Source organism: Hipposideros armiger, unplaced genomic scaffold (genome assembly GCF_001890085.2).
Source record: "Hipposideros armiger isolate ML-2016 unplaced genomic scaffold, ASM189008v1 scaffold_25, whole genome shotgun sequence".
NCBI classification, from domain to species: domain Eukaryota; kingdom Metazoa; phylum Chordata; class Mammalia; order Chiroptera; family Hipposideridae; genus Hipposideros; species Hipposideros armiger.
In genome coordinates, this window is record NW_017731375.1 from 5,716,190 (window position 1) to 5,733,867 (window position 17,678).

Below are 17,678 nucleotides of genomic sequence, written 5' to 3' on the forward strand. Positions count from 1 at the left end.
GTCGCTCTTTCATTCACATCCCTAATCATCCTGAGCACATCTGCCCTCGTGGATAGTGCCAGCCTTGAGGGCTGTCTCCTCTGCTCCAACACACGTGCCGTGTAAGTGCAGGTGTTAGGGGGTCCCAGGCGTGCACTCACCCAGCTTCCTGGACCCGTAAAACTTGACTATTGTTACCCACCTACAGTGACCGTGAAGGCTACCTGAAGTGCGGCCCAGTGGGGCTCACTCAATGGAATCCAGTTTAATGTTTCCTTTGCTGCCCTCAGTTCCTCCTGGGGCTGGCTGGTGGGGCAGGAGGCAGGGCTGTGAGGGCACACGCAAGGGAGGTCCACACACCAACTTACTCTTTGGGGGGATTCAGGTCCTCAGGTCTTGTCTCAAAGAACTGCAGCACCTCGTCACACTGGGAGATATAGGGGGGCAGCTGGATCAGGGCCTGGAGAAGAGACACAGGTGCGTCCAAAGGAAGGAAAGGGGTGTCAGGATTGCCATCAGCCAGGGGGTCTCCAGCTTGGGCAGGCAGCAGAATCACTGGGGGTGGGAGGGGCTGTTGGACCCCACCCCCAGATTTTCTGATTCAAGTCTGGGGTGGTGCCTGAGGCTGTGCATTTCCAACAAGTTCCCTGGTGATGCTGTTGCTGCTAGTTTGGCAACCACACCCGTGTGTACACGCACGCACGCGCACACACACACGCGCGCACACACACACAGTATATATATACAAGTTTATATTACAGGCATATCTGGACAAATATGTACATACTTAGACCAAATAGTAAATCGTGAACTTAACGCCATATCATTATTCCGCTACCACACCATCTACACTGGACATTGGATGTGTACCGTAGAGAGGTATCACACTTTATTCAACCAGCTGCCAACTGGTGAACGTTTAGGCTGTTTCCATCGTGCCTGCACACACATCCTAACTCAGGGATCTCAAGTGGTAAAGTGAAGGGACTGTTTTAAGGTTTGGGTAGAAGTTGGTTTCCAGGTTAATGAGGTTGAAACATCGGGACCTCCCACTGCCCAAGGCCATCGGTGCATCAGTTAAAGTAGCCTCAACTGTCTCGCCATAAGGAGGATGGGGGGAGGGGAGGACAGAGTGGGATGAGGCATTTTTTGTGCCAGTTTATCTACTAACAGGTATTCATTCATTCGGTGATTCAGTGGACATTTTCATTATGCTCGGCACCGTACTGGTTTCTGTGCTAAATAGGAGATGTACAGGGTACATGCCATCATGAAAGGATTTGAAACGAACACACGGTTCCATAATGAATAAACAGCTCAGCTTAATAAATATTTACTTAAGCCCCGTCTGGCCCAGGTCCTGGGGACGCAGATCCGAGTCCAGTAGAGTTGTTTCATGCACACACTTGATTACAGACTGTGCCGGGGCAGTGCCTGTGCATATCACCAAGTTAAATGCACGGCCAGCCAATTCACCCACCAGTGGACGCTCTGGGGTGAGGCGGGACCGTGCTCTCTCTGCAGAGGGCTCAGTTCCATGGTGCCTCTCACGCGCCTTCCTGCCATGCTGAGTGTGAGTCCGGGTTGGGAAAGATGTATTTTCTATATAATGAGCCTCCCAAAACTCCCCTCCCCAGGATGTTTCAACCCTGCCACTGGGGTATGATGGAGAGATGAGTGGGGGTCTCCAATGTGCTACCTTCTGCAGAATTTCAGGAGTATTTTGACCCTACATAATTTATTTTTCCAGTTTTTAAGAAACTCTGATTGTGGAAAAATACACATAACCTAAAATTGAGCGTCTTAACCATTTTCAAGGGTACAGTTCAGTGGCATTAAGCACATTCACGCTGTTGTGCCGCCATCACCACCATCCGTCTCCAGAGCTCTTTTCATCCTGCAAAACTGAAACTCTGTCCCCATTAAATATTGATACCCCCAGCCCCTGGCAACCACTATTCTACTTTGCTTGTATCAATCTGATTACTCTAGGGACCTCGAGTAAGTGAAATCATACAGCGTTTCTCTTTTTGTGATCAGCTTATCTCACTTAGCATAATGTCTTCAAGGTCCATCCATGTTGCATTTTGTGATCAGCTTATCTCACTTAGCATAACGTCTTCAAGGTCCATCCATGTTGCAGCGTGTGTCGCAATTTCCTTCCTTTGCAATGCTAAATAATATCTCATTGTATGGCTAGACCACATTTTGTTTCTTCATTCACCAATCGACGGTCACTTGGGTTGCTGACCTTACATGACCTCTGAGCCAGGCTCTGATTCTAAGCCACTCCCTACCCCCAGGTGTGACCGGCCCAGACCTAAAGTGGAAAAACCTGTGATGTGGGTGGACCTGTTTTAGTAGGGTGCCTGCCAGGATCACTGTCTGCTCTCCATCCTTCTGGGATGAAGGATGCTGACCTGGTATTTATGGCTCACTGATTTTTTTTTATTAACCTTGAAGTAACTCCTGTTCTGTAGCAAACCCCCAGGGACCGAGCTTTTCCACACCAGAGGCAGGGAGGCCAAGACGGAGAGCAGGCACTTCGCACCTCCCATTTCTGACCCCCTTCTCTTTCTGCTTTGCAGCAGCAAGTATTCTTTCTCCTGCCCAGGACCAGCTGCTGTCCCGGCCCCTCGTGGGTCTCTTTCCTTTGAAATCCTGCAGCTCTTGCAGTTGGAACCACATAATGAAGGAGCTGATTATATGCTGGACTATGGAGTGTCCTGGCTGCTTCGTGTGCAGAAATCTTGTGGCTCCCCTCAGACTGCAGTAACAGCATCCCTTATGTTGGCTCAGCACTTGGTGGCCCCCGAAATGCTGTCGTCTGCACTGCTTCATGTACTCCTGGGGGTGGGGGGCTGGCCCATTTTCGAGTTGGGGAGAAGGAGGCTGCGGTGAAGTGACCTGGACTTGAGAGCCTAGGACTGGCTGACTCTAGCTCCTGTACCCCAAATCCACAAAGGGCAGGGGTGTGCAGCTGTTTCTCCTGCATCTCCTCTCCATGCCTAGACAGTGCCGCAGAGACCCTGATAGCCGGTCCAAAGTAGTCACTGGATAAGTGACATGAGGAAGAGGCCTGGATGTGGCCATGTGGCCCTGTTTGGGGAGAGCTGGGTGGGCCCTGCGGTGGTCTCTGCCTAGAGGGGCCGCCCAGGGTACTTCTTGCAGAAATGGGCAGAGGCCCTGAATGGACCAGTGAGGGGAGGGGACAACGAGGCCCACGGAAACCTGCCGACAGTGCCAAGTTCTCTTTTGGTTTTGGGCAATTTCTCGAAAGGAAAGGCCAAACCAAACCCCCAAACCATAAAATAAAGCCAAGTTACTAATAAAAGGCAGCACTGAATGCTTTGATGTTTGCCTCTTTCATTTTGGAATGACAGGCTAACCATAAAAACATGACCTGGGGCAGAGAAATAATCCTGCTTCTGAAATCTTCCAGAATTGTCTTGTATTTGGTCAGTAATGGCAAAGAACCACAGTTCAGGAAAACTCAGCTCTGTGGACAGGTGTGGCTGGTTGATGCAGGGCCAAGAGGAGAGCGAGGTAAGGAGAGCAAGCCCAGCTTGCTGAGGGTAAAGAAAAAAGGTCAGACAGACCCAGCTCCTGATTCTGGCTCTGGTCACATCCCATCGCCTCTCTGAGCCTCAGTTTGCGCATCTGTAACATGGAAATAACCAACGCCCATCTCGGAGGGTTGTGCTACAGAATCCATGAGGAAGTGGCTGTAAGGTCTCCATCATAAGCTAGCTGCTGGATAAACATGAAGTTCATCCTGTGGTTTTCAGGACTGTAGCAAGTACCATGGTGAGGTGACTTCCGGAGGTGACTCTAGAGTCAGCCAGGTGAGTAGGTCAGGGGAACAGCGCCTGGGCTGCAGAGAAAGCGCGCGGCCTCTCAGCGCTCTTTAACTTCAAAAGGAATGCCCCAGAGAGTTACCACTTCTCTCTCTTGATATTGTATTTTCAAAATTTTCTTCTGTTGGAGTAAGAACACTTAACACGAGATCTACCCTCCTAACAACTTTTTAAGTGCTCAGTACAATAGCTGGCTGTTGCACAGCAGCCCTCTAGAGTTTACTGGTCTTGCTTGACTGAAATGCTATGACTGCTGGTTAGTAGCTTCCCATTCCCCACTTCCCCCAACCCCTGGCACCCACCATTTAGCTCTTCGATTCTGTGAATTCGGCTATTTTAGATACCTCTCCTACAAGCAGAATCATACAGTATTTGTTTTTCTGGGACTGGCTTATTTCACTTAGCATACGGTCCTCAGCATTCATCCACGTTGTCACATGTGGCAGAATTTCCTTCTTTTTAAAGGCTGAAGGGTATTTTACTGTGTGTATAGACCACACTTACTTACGTTGTTTCCACATCTTAGCTATAGTGAATAGCGCTATAATAAACACGGGAGTGTTAGCTTCTCTTCAAGACTCTGATTTCAATTCTTTTGGATGAATACCCAGAAGTGGGATTGCTGGATCATATACGGTAGCTCCGTTTTGGATTTTTTGAGAAACCGCCATACTGTTTTCCACAGCAGCTGTACCATTTTACAGGCCCACCAACAGTGTGCAAGGATTCCAATTTCTCCATATCCCCACCAACACTTATCTTTTTTTAACATCAGCCATCGTAATATAAATGTGAAGTTATAGCACATTGCACTTTTGATTTACATTTTCCTGATGATCAATAACACTTAACATTTCTATGTTCAGATATATGTGCCTATTGGTCATTTGTATATCTTCTTCAGAAAAATGTCTGCTCAAGTCTAGCTCATTTTTAAATTGGGCTATTAGGTTTGTTTTGTTTTGTTTTGTTTTGTTGCTATTGGGATGTAGGAAGAGTTCCTCATATATTTTAGAGACTAGTTCCTTGTCAGCTATGTGGTTTGCAAATATTTTCTCCCATTCCATAGGTTGCTTTTTCACTCTGTTGATGGTTTCCTTTGCTGTGCAGAAACTTTTCAGTTTGATGTAGTCCCACTTGATTCTTTTTGTTGCCTGTCTTCTTGATATCATGTCCTTGAAAACACTGCCATGAGCCCGGAAATAAATTCACGCATATGGTCCACTGACCTTTGACGAAGGCGCCAAGAAGGCCCAATGGGGAAAGAATGGTCCCTTCACCAAATGGCGTTGAGAAAACTAGGGATCCACAGGGAGGAGAATAAAATTGGGCCCTTACTTTACACTGTACACAAAAATCAATTCAAAATGGATTAAAGACTTAAAGATAAGATCTGAAACTAAAATTCCTAGAAGAAAACACTCCTCTACCTTGCTCCCCAGGAGCAGAGCCAGACTTTGCAGAGCCTGGGGCAGGCAGGTAGCAGGCAGGTAACGGGCAGGTAACGGGCTGGGGCTGGGGGCTGGATTTATAAACGTTGTTGCTGCTGGTTCACTGTTTTCATTTTTACTTTTATGGTGCCTGATACTAGTTTTAGACTATGGGTATGATATAAAATTTCCTCTAAAACATGTATTTTTAAAGGAGTTTAAAAAGTGAGCTCATTTAAAGAAAAATGTTAATAATACAGGTGGTGGTATATGGTAAAAATCTTGAAGGGAAGTCTCAAAGGACTGGAGTCTGGTAAACACTGTTCTATTGCCTACAGCTTACTTTCAAAAATACCACATACAGCATGGGCAACATACTCCGCGGGGTGTGTGTGAGATTTCAGCTACACCCTAACGATGGCTAGTTAACATCTGAAATCCCCTCATTGGGAATGAACCCTTTAGCAAGTAAAAGACTAATCACAGGTCCTTACTTGAGAAAAGGCTACTTTAAGGCTTCAGCTACCTTCACCTCTGACCAACACCACAGCCTTTGTTCGCTAGCATAACAGTTGTTAGAAATGATTATCTTGATCGGTGAAATGAAGAGCGTTCTAGAAATATTCTCAGACGCTCTGGCCCTTGCGTGAACAGAACTTGGCGAGCCCAGCCCTGTCCATTCTTCAGAATGGCGCCCTAACGCTCGGATGATGAATCCTCTGTGCTCTGCCTCCCCTTGAGGTTTTCCTGTCAGACCATGGTTAGGACTCACTGATCCTCCACCCGGATATCACTGCATCTGCCTCGAGGAAACTTTCCTGCAAAGTGGCATCAGACAGACAACTGGTATTTCCATGAGCTCAGGGCCACTGGAGAGGTTGTTTGGGGAGCTGCCTGATAATAAATGCTGGTAGGTGTGGCAGGATTTGGCTGAGTCTTGTAGTCATTGTGTTTTCTGATGAACTCAAGTTCTTAAATTTAATGTAGTCAAATAAAGCAAATCTTTCGGTGGCTGGTATTTTTTTGTCTTTAGAAATCCCTCTATATATACACCTAGAGATTATAAACACATCATCCCATTTTTATCTTCTAAACCTTTTTATAGCATTGCCTCTTACATTTAGGTCTTTCATTTTCTTGGAAATAATTACATGTGTGGTTGTGAGGCAGAGTTTAGTTCTTTATTCTTTTTTTTTCAAACCTGGATACCCATTTACTGTGGAGCCCAACCTTCTCTCAGTGACGTGTTAGGCTGCCTTCGTCAGTATGGAAGTGTCCAGATACACATGGGTCTCTTTCTGGTTTCTCTATTTTGTTCCCAAGTTTTGTCAACACCAGAGTATGTGAATGAATGTAACTTTATAACAGACCTGTAGAACAGAAAGTCTCCGCCACTGTAATGCACACCTGGTCGCTAGGCTTTGGGATATCTGCAGCCCTCCTCTATCTTTACCTATTAAAATAAAGCTAATAGTGACAGATCAAATTGGCTTAAGTCAGCTTATAACAATGACATTAACAAATACCAAATGCTATGTCAAAGCCTATACAGTCTGTAAAAGATGTCACAGACCTTGTGACAAAAGGGACAGTTTCACCTCCTTCCAGGAGGGCAGTTAGTTCCCTTGAAGCCAAGCCCAGGAAATTTGGCCGAAACCAAAATCCCAAAATATCCGCTGTGCTTCTTACACCGCATCAATAGCCGGGGGCGGTAACTTCCGCGTGGCTCGGAAGGACCTAAACAGTTTCTTCCCTATGGTTAATCCAGGCAATTCATTCATGATCTCTGTGTGCTTCCAAGTACCAGCCAGATGCAGGCAGCTGCTGCGATCTCCTATGGCTTCAGGGTTTAAAACTTCCTTTCCCCAATCAAATGTCCAGGGGCTCGTGAAGCTCTGGGCGCGAGGAAAACTGACACTCTGGAGAGAAGCTGAGTGGGCTGGGGAGGAGGCAGGATTGCACACTTAGAGACAGTTTCTGGGGAAGGTACCAGCTGGGACTTCCCGGCTAGTCAAGGTGACCCCAAGGGTCCAAAGTGCTTGCCAACAGGACTTGGACAAAGGCATTTTAGGCTGCAGAGGTTTGGAAAGGAACAAAGAGGAAAAGATCAGAACTTTTCTCTGAGAGCTGGAACGCAGGAGTGGTGTCTTTGGGCCTGAGTGTATCTGCCTCTACAAAACACTCGCTGGACTATTTCAGCCTCTTGGATTTTTACTTTCTTAGAGGCGCCATGAGTGATCTGTGAGTGCTGAGGATGAAAGGCCTGGGTGCCGCCATCAAATCCGCCAATACTGTTTGTGAGTAAATTTGCTGGGCCTCCGTTTCCCCATCTACACAATGGGAACAATAAAGCCTACTTCTCAAGGTTATTGGAGAGGTGGAATGAGGTCATGTCTGGCAAAGAGAGGATGCTCAATCCGGACTCTGATTTTATGCCCTTCCATGATGCCTTCTGCCACCAGAGGGGTCATCTATCCCCACACTGCCCCCCTTTAGGTTTTTCTTAGATTCACTGAAGTATAATTTATGTGCCATAAAATTCACCTATTATAAGTACACAATTCAATGATATTTAGTAAATTATAGCGTTGTGCAGCCATCACCTCTGTGTAGTTTCAGGACTTTTCTATCACCTCAAAAATTTTCCCCCACCTAACTTGCAGTCCATCTCGATATCCACTGCTCCCAAGCCCAGGAACCCCCTGATCTGCTTTCTGTTTCTATAAATTTGCCTTTTCTGCACATTTCATATAAATGGAATCATACAATATGTAATCTTTTACATCTGGCATCTTTCATTCACTACGATGTTGTTGAGATTTATCCGTGCCACAACATTTATAGGTACTTCACTGCATTTTATTGTTGAATACTATTCTATTGCATGGCTATTCTACACTTTATGTATTCGCCTGATGATGGACATTTGGATTGCTTCCAATTTGGGGCTGTTATGAATTAATACTGCTATGACATTTGCATCCAAAGCTCTGTATGGACATAAGTTCTTGACCAATGCGCCGACATAAGTTCTTAATTCTCGAGTATACACCTAGGAAGGATCATATGATAAATTTCACTGTTGAAGAAACTGCCAAACTGTTTTCGAAAGTGGCTTCCCCATTGGAAGGAGGGCACCAGTTTCTCGACATCCTCACCACCTCCCGGTCTTGTCTGTCTTGTTGATTATAGCCATTTTACTGGCTGTAGAGGTATCTCGTTATGGTTTTATTTTGCATTGCTCTAATGATTAATGATGCCGAGTTCCCTTTTCGTGTGCTTATGAACCATCGTATATCTTCCTGGGAGAGATTTCTATTCAAATCTCTAGCCTGTTTTTAAGCTGGGCTGTCTTTATTACTGAGTCCTACGAGTCCTTTATCAGATGCGTGATTTACAGATATTTTCTCCTAATCTGTGGCATGTCTTTTCATTTTCTTCATGGTATCAAAGTACAGAAGTTTGTAAGCTGAATGAAGTCAAATCCATCAATTTTTCTCTTTTGGTGTCGTACCTAAGAACTCATTGCCTAAACCAATGTCATGAAGATTTTTCTCCTATATTTTCTTCCAGAAGTTTCAGCTCTTACGTTTAGGTTGATGACCCACTTTGAGTTGATTTTTTGTGTGTGCATGATGTGAGTTCAGGGGCCAATTCTTTTTTTTCCTTTCTTCATACAGATGTCCTATTAGCACATATTGTGTGTTAAAAGAGTATCTTTTCCTATTGAATTTCCTGGTACCTAGAAAATCAGTTGTCTATAAATTTGTAAGAACGTACTCCTAGGCTCTCAGTTCTGTCGCACTGACCTATGCGTCTACCCTTATGCCAGTACCACACTGTCTTGATTACTGCAGCTTTGTAGAAAGTTTTGAAACTGGGTAGCACATGCTCTCTAATTTTGCTCTTCTTTTTCAAAATCGTTTCAGCTATTTTGGGTCCCTTGCATTTCCCTATATACTTTAAGATCAACTTGTTAATTTCTACAAAAAAAGCCTACTAGGATTTTGACAGAGATTGTATTGCTTCTGTGGATCCGTTGGAGAAGAATTGCCATTTTAACACTATTGAGTCTTCTGTTCCATGAGCTTCTTTCATTTCTCTCAGCAATGTTCTGTACTCCAGTGCACAAACCTTGTACTTCTTTTACTAACTTATTCCTAGGTATTCTTTCTGATGCTATTGTGAATAGAATTATTTTCTTAATTTCATTTCTGAATTGTTCATTACTAACATATAGAAAAAAAATACAATTTATTTTTTTATACTGCTCTTGTACCCTGTGATCTTACTGATAAACTCGTTTATTAGTTCTGGTAGGTTTCTGGTGGATCCCTTATGATTTTCTACAATAGAATCATGTCATCTGTGAATCAAGGCAGTGCTACGTCTTCCTTTCCAGCTTGTGTGACTTCTATTTCTTTTTGTTGCCTGCTTACACTGGCTAGAACTTCAGTTGTGGAACAGAAGTGACAGAGCAAATGTACTTGCTTTGTTCCTGATCTTAGGGGGAAAGGGCATTCACTGCTCCATTTTTAAGGCACACCTTGCTATTCCTACCCTTCTCCCATGAGAACTGCTAGTGATTATAAGAAAAATAAATACTAAAGACAAGGGAAGCTAAGCTAACTAAAAAATATGCTCCTTTCCCAACCACAGCCTCAATTCAAACAAAGTATAACCGATCAGCAGGCCCCTTATTGTTTAAAACATTCATGAGGGGCCAGCCGAGTGGCTCGTTGGTTAAGAGTTGGCTTGGGAGTACGAGAGCTAAGCAGCAGGACCGCTGGTTCGGATCCCACATGGGCCAGTGACGCTGCACCCTCTACAGCTAAGATGGTGAACAACAGATTGATCTGGAGCTGGCCTGCCGTGAGTCGTCAGCGATGGTGTAGGCTGCAGTGGGGCTGCAGTGGGCTACTGTGAGCTACCGTGAGGGGCTGTGAGCCACCGTGAGTGGCCGTCCAATGGCCAGCAAGCGACTGCCTCACCTGGGAAGAGCGCAATGATCATAATACCAACATGGGCCAGTGAAGCGACGTCCTCCACAACTAGACTGAAGAACAAAAGGACAGCAACTTGTCTTTCCCCTTTCCCCGATTCCCCAATGCTGTTCCTCTCCCCCAATTCCCCAATAAAACCTTTAAAAAAAAACAAAACAGTCATGAGGTTGGAAGCCAGCTGGCCTGTCCAACAACAGGGTTGGTTGGAATATTATGCAGCCATTAAAAGTGGGCTCAAGAAGATTTTTTTTTAACAGCATAGGGAAATCCTTATATAACAGTATTAAAGAAATGAGAAAGAGAAACAAAAATAACACAGATAGGATGGTCTCAACACCATAAAGAAGTGCATGCAGAGGTAAAAGAAAGATGTAAAAACCTTCATAATTGTTGCCTCTGAGTTGAAGGATCATCAATGACTGTTTCTTTCTCATTTCTTTCAATTGCACAGATTTTTCACAATGAACATCTTGTAGCAACAACAACAAAAAAAACCCAAAACCTACACACAGGGCAGGCATGAGACACGGAAGTGTTGGCATTTTTCAGCCTTACCTTACAGTATTCATCAATCGGTATCAGGCGTTTGACAGCCACGTCCCGGATGTGGCTTCGTCGGAAGAGGATTTTGCCTGCAGACAATGAGAGTGCACACAGCGTTGTCAGGGAGCAGTGAGTGACAAGTCCTCAGCAAACTGGCGGGGGCAGGGGTGTGATATGGATGTCTCTGGTAGGGCTGAGTGGTACCCAGGTTCCTGGCTGCCATCCATATCCTTTGCTGCATGTCCACAGGGCCTGGATGGCCCCACGCATGGCCCTCCAAAGCCCTGTTCACAGCTCTAGTGCAAGGTCTGGAGGAAGACGGACTCAGTGGGTAAGTTTCAATGAGTTAAGGGAGGCGAAACCAACCCGTGGGAGGAAGGGGCTCCTACCCGCTGAAGAAGGAAGGTCAGACCTGATGATCTAGGGTTCTCAGGCTGGCTGGGTAGAATAAGGGATGCTCAGATACGCCCTAATCTAACGGTTCAGTCTCCTTTCTTCCTTCACCTCATACACATTCTGCTCTGGTCTTATGTTCCCCAAATACTCCATGCTCTCTCATGATCCCTCTTCCAGGAATATTCTCCCCCTCCATCCTTAACCACCATCCCTGTTGAGAAACTCATATCCACTTCAAATGGGTGAAGAGTTCCTGTCTCTTTCTGATTGCACACACCACATTATCGATTTACTGGTAGTCTTTCCAGGCTCTGCACAAACAGGGGCTGACTGGGCCTGAGCCAGTTTTGTGCCTGCACCATGTGGCACAAACATTTAATGAATGTGTGAAGGTAGCTTCCCCTTGTGAAGATGATGCACCCCTCTAATTTCTTCCCTAATTGGTGTTTGCAACAGAAGGTTCCAGGCCTTCCTTCCTCACTGAATACTGACAATCCATCCACTACTTGCTTGGTGACACCGTGAGCACTGGGGTGAGGTACCAGGCCCTCTAATATGACATATGGACAGAGGATGTGGGTCACAGGCAAAGACAAGCATATAAATGGTACCACCAAGGGACCCTGGAAAAACCTAAGATGCCGAGATGTTCAGGGTGAACTTTGTTTAAAGCCAATCCATGGGTTCCCAAGAGTCCCGTGAGGAGATGGTGGCAAACAGCATGCATGGAGAATAAAGCTGGTCTGGGTTCACGGTACGGATCTGTCACACAGGGAGGGACAGGCAAATCAGATCTAGGACATCACAGAGGGCCCAAGAGGTGGGAGACAGAGACGAGCCCCAGAGCCACCAGGAGCCATCTTGGGGTCAAAAAGGGAGGCACAGGGAGACCATAGCTCTCCAAACAGCAGAGCACGAAGACCTACTAAGAGCCCCACCTACTTCTGATCCGAGGAGGGAGGTCAAGGAGAAAAGTTTGGGTCACGAGGCTGGTAGGGCCAGGAGAGGTTAACCACTGTGCTAAGATGCTCTGGGGAGGCTGCTGTCTCTACAGACCAAGCTTGGGCGAGCAGGGACAGGATGGAAGGAAGGGAAGTTTTCATAACAGCACAGAATCGAAAGGGATGACGAGAAACAGCCTCCTGACTCAGAGCAATGCAAGCTGGTGCAGGAGGTCTGCACCCAAAAAGACCATGTGGCTAATCCGACATTTGAAATAACCGGACAACTGACTCCTGGATAGAAGAGCACTATTTTGAAATTAGGTAGGTACAGTCAATGTAATAGTGAGCCTTGTTTTTGCTCATGTCTACCAATTAAAAAAAGACCCACAGTGAGATGAAATACATATTTCTCACATTCCTTAACTGGGAATCTTGTTTCTTTACAGTGCTGATAGTTTTAACTCTGCTTATGAGTTGGTCAAACTTCTGATACACCGTGCTTGTTAGAAAAGAAAAATCTAGAAGAAAACGCATTACAGAGTTCAGAGTGTTTGTCTGAGGGGTGGAAGAGATTTCTTTTGTTTTCTTTATACTTTCCCCAAAGTTCCTACCACTAATATTTATGGCTTCTAGAGTCAGAAAACTTTCATGTCACTGAGAACAACAACAACAAAAAAGCGAATAATGCATCAAATGGGTTTGCAACCTGGCTTCCCTGGTAAGACGATCTTGCTCCCTCCCACACTTGTCACACACGATCCCTATATGAGCCCTGTGTGCCCGCACTGGGGGCCTGGGGGCCGGCCCTCCCGGCACTGACGGCTGTTCCCCAACAGGGAGAGACCCAGACGACATTTGGGGTGGGACAGTCCTTCTCTGGGTGGGAGTGGTCCCTGCCCTGCTGGATGTTTGGCATCCCTGGCTCAAATCCAAGAAGGGCTGGTGGTCTTCCCATCCCCACCCCACCCCAGTCACTGTGAGAGTCAAATTACCGCTGTCATGCGTGGGACTACTTGTAGTTTAGAACCCCTAGGAGTGCCGTGGGCCTTCAGGAAAGATAGACGTGTGCCTGTGAAGAGAAATCCTGCACAGCAAATGCTTCCTGCCCTCTAAGCTACTTCTCAAGAGAGGAGCCTCTACTAAGTAAGACGTTTGGTCCCACTTGGGCAGAATTTCCCCTTCTGCAAATCAGAGGAAGGGTGGAGAATGGGGTGTGCAGGCTTCCTCCTACAAGGTTGCGAGCCAGCTGAACTTATTTACAACAGGCCTGGTGCTAGCACTGGCCCGCAGGAACAGCCGCCACCAAAGGGAACTCACCCAAGGCCCAGCCTGCAGGGACCTCAGCCCCTGCAGGGTGCTGAGGACAGAGAACTCAGGCACCTTCAGCGTCTCCTGAGGGTTTGACACAATGACAACAGCTTCACTGCTCTCCCCGTGCAGCCTCAGTGGGACAGGAGTCTCTGGGCACATGTCAGGTGTCCTGCCAGCTAGGGGGACAGGGAGCTCCGTGGAAGCAGCGGGCCAGCCGGGGAGAGGTCACAGGCTCTGTACTCAGCGAGGCCCTGGGCCCATGTGAGGGTTGCCTCTTGTTGGCCGTGCTGCCTTGGGAAATGCATTTACCTCTCATAGACCCTGTCTCAGCTGTAAAATAGGAGAGCAGCCCCTATCACTTTGTAGTAATCTCTATGACACCGAGCATAGGACTTAGCCCCTCGTAAATGCTCACAAAACGGTAATTACTTTTTGCTTTTCAAACAGGTTAGCTGATACTGCATTACACTCTGCACTGAAGAGCACACGTCTTTCCTCAACCCCCATCCCCACCCCCCCCAACACACACACTTGGTTTCTTGAGACCTGCCTCCTACTGGCTAAGTTGTCATTTATCTACAGGCTGTGGGACAGAACCGGGTGGCTGGCATGTCCTTGGCCGGTACCTCCTGGGTGAAAGTCTGATGGGCAGCAGCCCCCAGTCTGCCCCTAATGTCAAGTTGAGTTGTGGGGGAGGAGGGTGAGCCAGCCTGGACCCGCCCCTCACCAGCCCGCCTGCCTGGGGGGGAAAGGGTGCTCAGTGGAGAGAGCAGCCTTTGGTGGGAACCAGCAGGCTTTTGTTTTCCACAGTGGAGGAAGGCCAAACTGTAATTTTTAATTTTCAAGCCCTGTCCTCTGCCAAGTTGGCTTCCCCAGCTCTTGCTGCCTGGGGTGGAAAATTGCACAGGGCGGCTCTCCCCTCCCCCGCCTTTGTGCTAGCGTGAGACTCGCTTTTGTTCTGCTGACGTGGCAGTCCTGGCAGAAGAGTGACCCCTAGGAGAGGGGGCGTTTCTCCCACGGCTCCCTGCCCTTGGACTCGGCCTTGAGGAAAAGCTAAGAGGTGGGCTGAGAAAAGACGCTTCAGGCGTCCTGGGGCCCAGCGCGACCTCGCCGAGTGACAAGTGGGTGCCCTGGGCAGGAAAATCAGGCAGAATCCCTGAGAACAGCATTTTCATGAATTCGTGGGTAGAAGAGGATTACGTAACCACAAAAGCTTTCAGGGGCTTGGGAGAGGGTCGGCTCAAGTTCCTCTCTGTTCTGGGAAGTTTTTCCACAGCTGGTTTTGCCTTTCGTCCAGTGACGAGTTATAACTCACTCCCCTCCTTTCCTTAAGAAAAACCTACATTGAGAGCCCAGTTCAACTTAAATATCCAGACTGGCCATTTAAGTACGGCTCCAAGATATGAAATACCAAGAAATTCCAGAGGAATGTCACGGGCCCCGTTTCTGTCTTTACTGAGGACCAGGGAGAGACGCTTGTGCCAGGGAGAGACGCTTGTGAAAAAGGGGTCATGTCCCACTTTACAGATGTGAAAATGGAGTCCCGGGGGTGGCGGCGGGGTGAATGTCATCTGCTTGAGGTCACAGGGCTGGGTCTGACTCCAAAGCACGTGCTCTGGAACACTGACATTTGGCCGTTGGCAGCTAGCACTCGGGATTTTCTCCAATAGGAAAAAAATTCCAGTGTGACTGCACACTTTCCCCGTTGAAGAACTAAAAACATTAGCTGTTTTAGGCAAACGATCCTACCAGTGGATGGGGGCCTGGCAAACTCATCTACCCTGTCTCTAAAACCACTCAACAATGGCGTCACCTGGAAGAGCCCAATCATGTGCCGATGAGAGAACCCTGGAGTGGGTAGGGGCGGCTGGGCTCCTGTGTGATCTGGGGAGTCTCCCCCATCACTGGGCCTGCTCCCTCCTCTGCAAAATGATAAAGATTTGAAGAGCCCTTCCAGCTCTAAGTACTTGTGATTCAGGGGGACTGTCAATTTGCTGAGTGTCTGTACATAAACATAACAGTCAGTACTTACTTGCGGCTAGTTCTGCGCCAGGCACTGACCTGAGTCTCATAACAACTCTGTTATTTATGCACCGTTATCATCTCCAATTTGCACACGAAGAAACGAAGCTCAGTGTGCTGAAGTAATTTACCCAAGGTACCATAGTGATGGGGCGGGGCTCTGGGATTTGAACCCAGGCCGCCTGACTTGAGGCACGGATTTTGGAGCCAGCCATACCTGTGTCTGAATCCCAGCTATGCCATTTGGGCAAGGGATTAGAATTCCTCTGCGCCTCAATTTTCTCATCTGTGGAGTGAGCATAGTAATGTCTACCCTGCAGGATTGTTTTGGGGACTAAATGAGTTAACAAACGTAAAGCTCTTAGCCCGGCGACTGGCCCACAGTAGACATCCAATCAATGGCAGCTATTATTACTTGTGGCAATAACACTGGTTTGGGTGGCCCACATTCTGAGCTGAAGTCTTGATGCTTTGCCTTTGGTAGGGACTTTTTTTTGGAAGCAGGGAAAGGGATACTGAGAGCCTTGAGAGCAAGGACTGGCCCTTAGTACATTAACTTCCCCACAGGCCCCACAGGCCTGGCACTCACAAGGTGCTGGGTAGCTGTGGCAGGTAGGCAGGCAGGCAGAATATCCAAAATGCCCCCCAGAGAGGTCCCACCCTAATCCCCAGAGCCTGTGACTACGATGTGATCACTGCTGGCATCCTGATACAGCATATACAGTGGCTCCCTTTGAGACAGGGAGAGTACCCTGCATTAGCTGGGTGGGTCAACAGAATCACACGAGCCTTTCAAAGCAGACAGCTTCCTCCAACTGGTAGCAGAAGCCATTCAAAGCAGAAGAAAGATTCAACGCTTCACTGCCAGTCTGGAGATGGAGAGGCCACATGAGGAGGGATGTGGGCGGCCTCTGGAAGCCCTGGCTGACGGCCAGCGAGGAAACAGGCATCTCGGCTCTAGAGCTGCAAAGAGGTGAATTCTGCCAAGAACCTGAGTGAGGCTGGAAGTGGATTGTTCCCCAAATCCTCCAGATAAGATCCCAGGCTGGCCAAGACCCCGACTCCAGCCTTGTGAGACCCTAAGCAGAGCATCCAGCTGAGTCTGCCTGGACTTCTGACCAACAGAATTGTGAGATAATAAATGGGTGCTGTTTTAAGCGGCTAAATTGGTGGCAATTTGTTATGAAGCAACAGGAAACCAACACAGCAGCCATAATAACAGAGGCAGCTCATCACAAAAACTTTATGCACCAATTATTCCCATTTTAGAGGCAGGAGACACTGAGGCTCCCCGAGGTGAAGTATCTTGCCCAAGCTTGTAAATGGTGTAGCATCTAACCCTAAGGCACACACTCTTAGCACATTTCTACAAATGGCTGAGACTGGTCATTGGGACAACGCTCCCGGGAGGATAAGCCAAGAGTTCTGGGAGCCTCCGGGTCCCCCACAGGCCCCTTCTCAAAGCACGTCTCACCTACCTGGCAGAAAGGGAATGATCCGCTGTTTGGGGTCCTTCTGACCTCCTTCCATGGGAAATTTGTCCAACATCTGCATCTAAAATGGGGGGAGAATACCAAAAAAAAAAAGATAAATGCATCCGTGACATTTAAAGGAATTACGTGAAATATGTGATTTGATATACAAAAGCTCACTTTGTTCAGCTTTTCAGGAGCCCAAGCTAATGGGGAAGGCAAGGTCAGTTGGGACCTCGGAGCACCATGCAAACAATTCTTTATGTCCACAGCTGCCAGATTTGTGAAGGCTCAGAGCTGGGAGAGACCATTACTCAGTTTGCCTGGGGGTATCTGGCCACAGGACCTGAAATGTGACCAACACCCCCAGGGCCACCAGACTTCCACGGATGGCATTTCATCCTGTTTCCCCCAAATTGCCAGGAGACCCAATTAATCTGGTTGGGTCTATGGGATCATTATACTTCCCTGCCTCAGTAGGACCATGAAAAATTCCACACACAGGTGAACAGCGTGCTTTTCTTTTTAAAACCAGCCCCTACAGAGTGTTTTAGGGATTTATAGGTTCTAACACTATCTTCTTTTCCCCCTCTCAGATTTACTTAAGATAACATTGGAAGACCATGAAAGGGAACTTTTAAAACACAAAAAGGTGGGCCGGCCGAGTGGCGCGATGGTTAAGAACCCGCTTGGGATGCCAGAGGGCCCCGGTTCGGATCCC

The 17,678-nt window shown here is 47.4% G+C and overlaps 1 protein-coding gene across 1 annotated transcript in view; it reads right to left on the bottom strand.

Moving 5' to 3' along the window:
* The window catches only part of SH3PXD2B (SH3 and PX domains 2B), a 72,856-nt gene that overhangs the window by 31,027 nt on the left and 24,151 nt on the right, over positions 1–17,678 (bottom strand). Inside the window, exons 3-5 of the mRNA XM_019635938.1 lie at positions 16,964–17,039; positions 10,825–10,901; positions 348–439 (exon numbers count right to left, since the gene is read on the bottom strand). Coding sequence (XP_019491483.1) covers positions 348–439; positions 10,825–10,901; positions 16,964–17,039 — 245 coding nt within the window. The remainder of the gene's footprint in view (positions 1–347; positions 440–10,824; positions 10,902–16,963; positions 17,040–17,678) is intronic.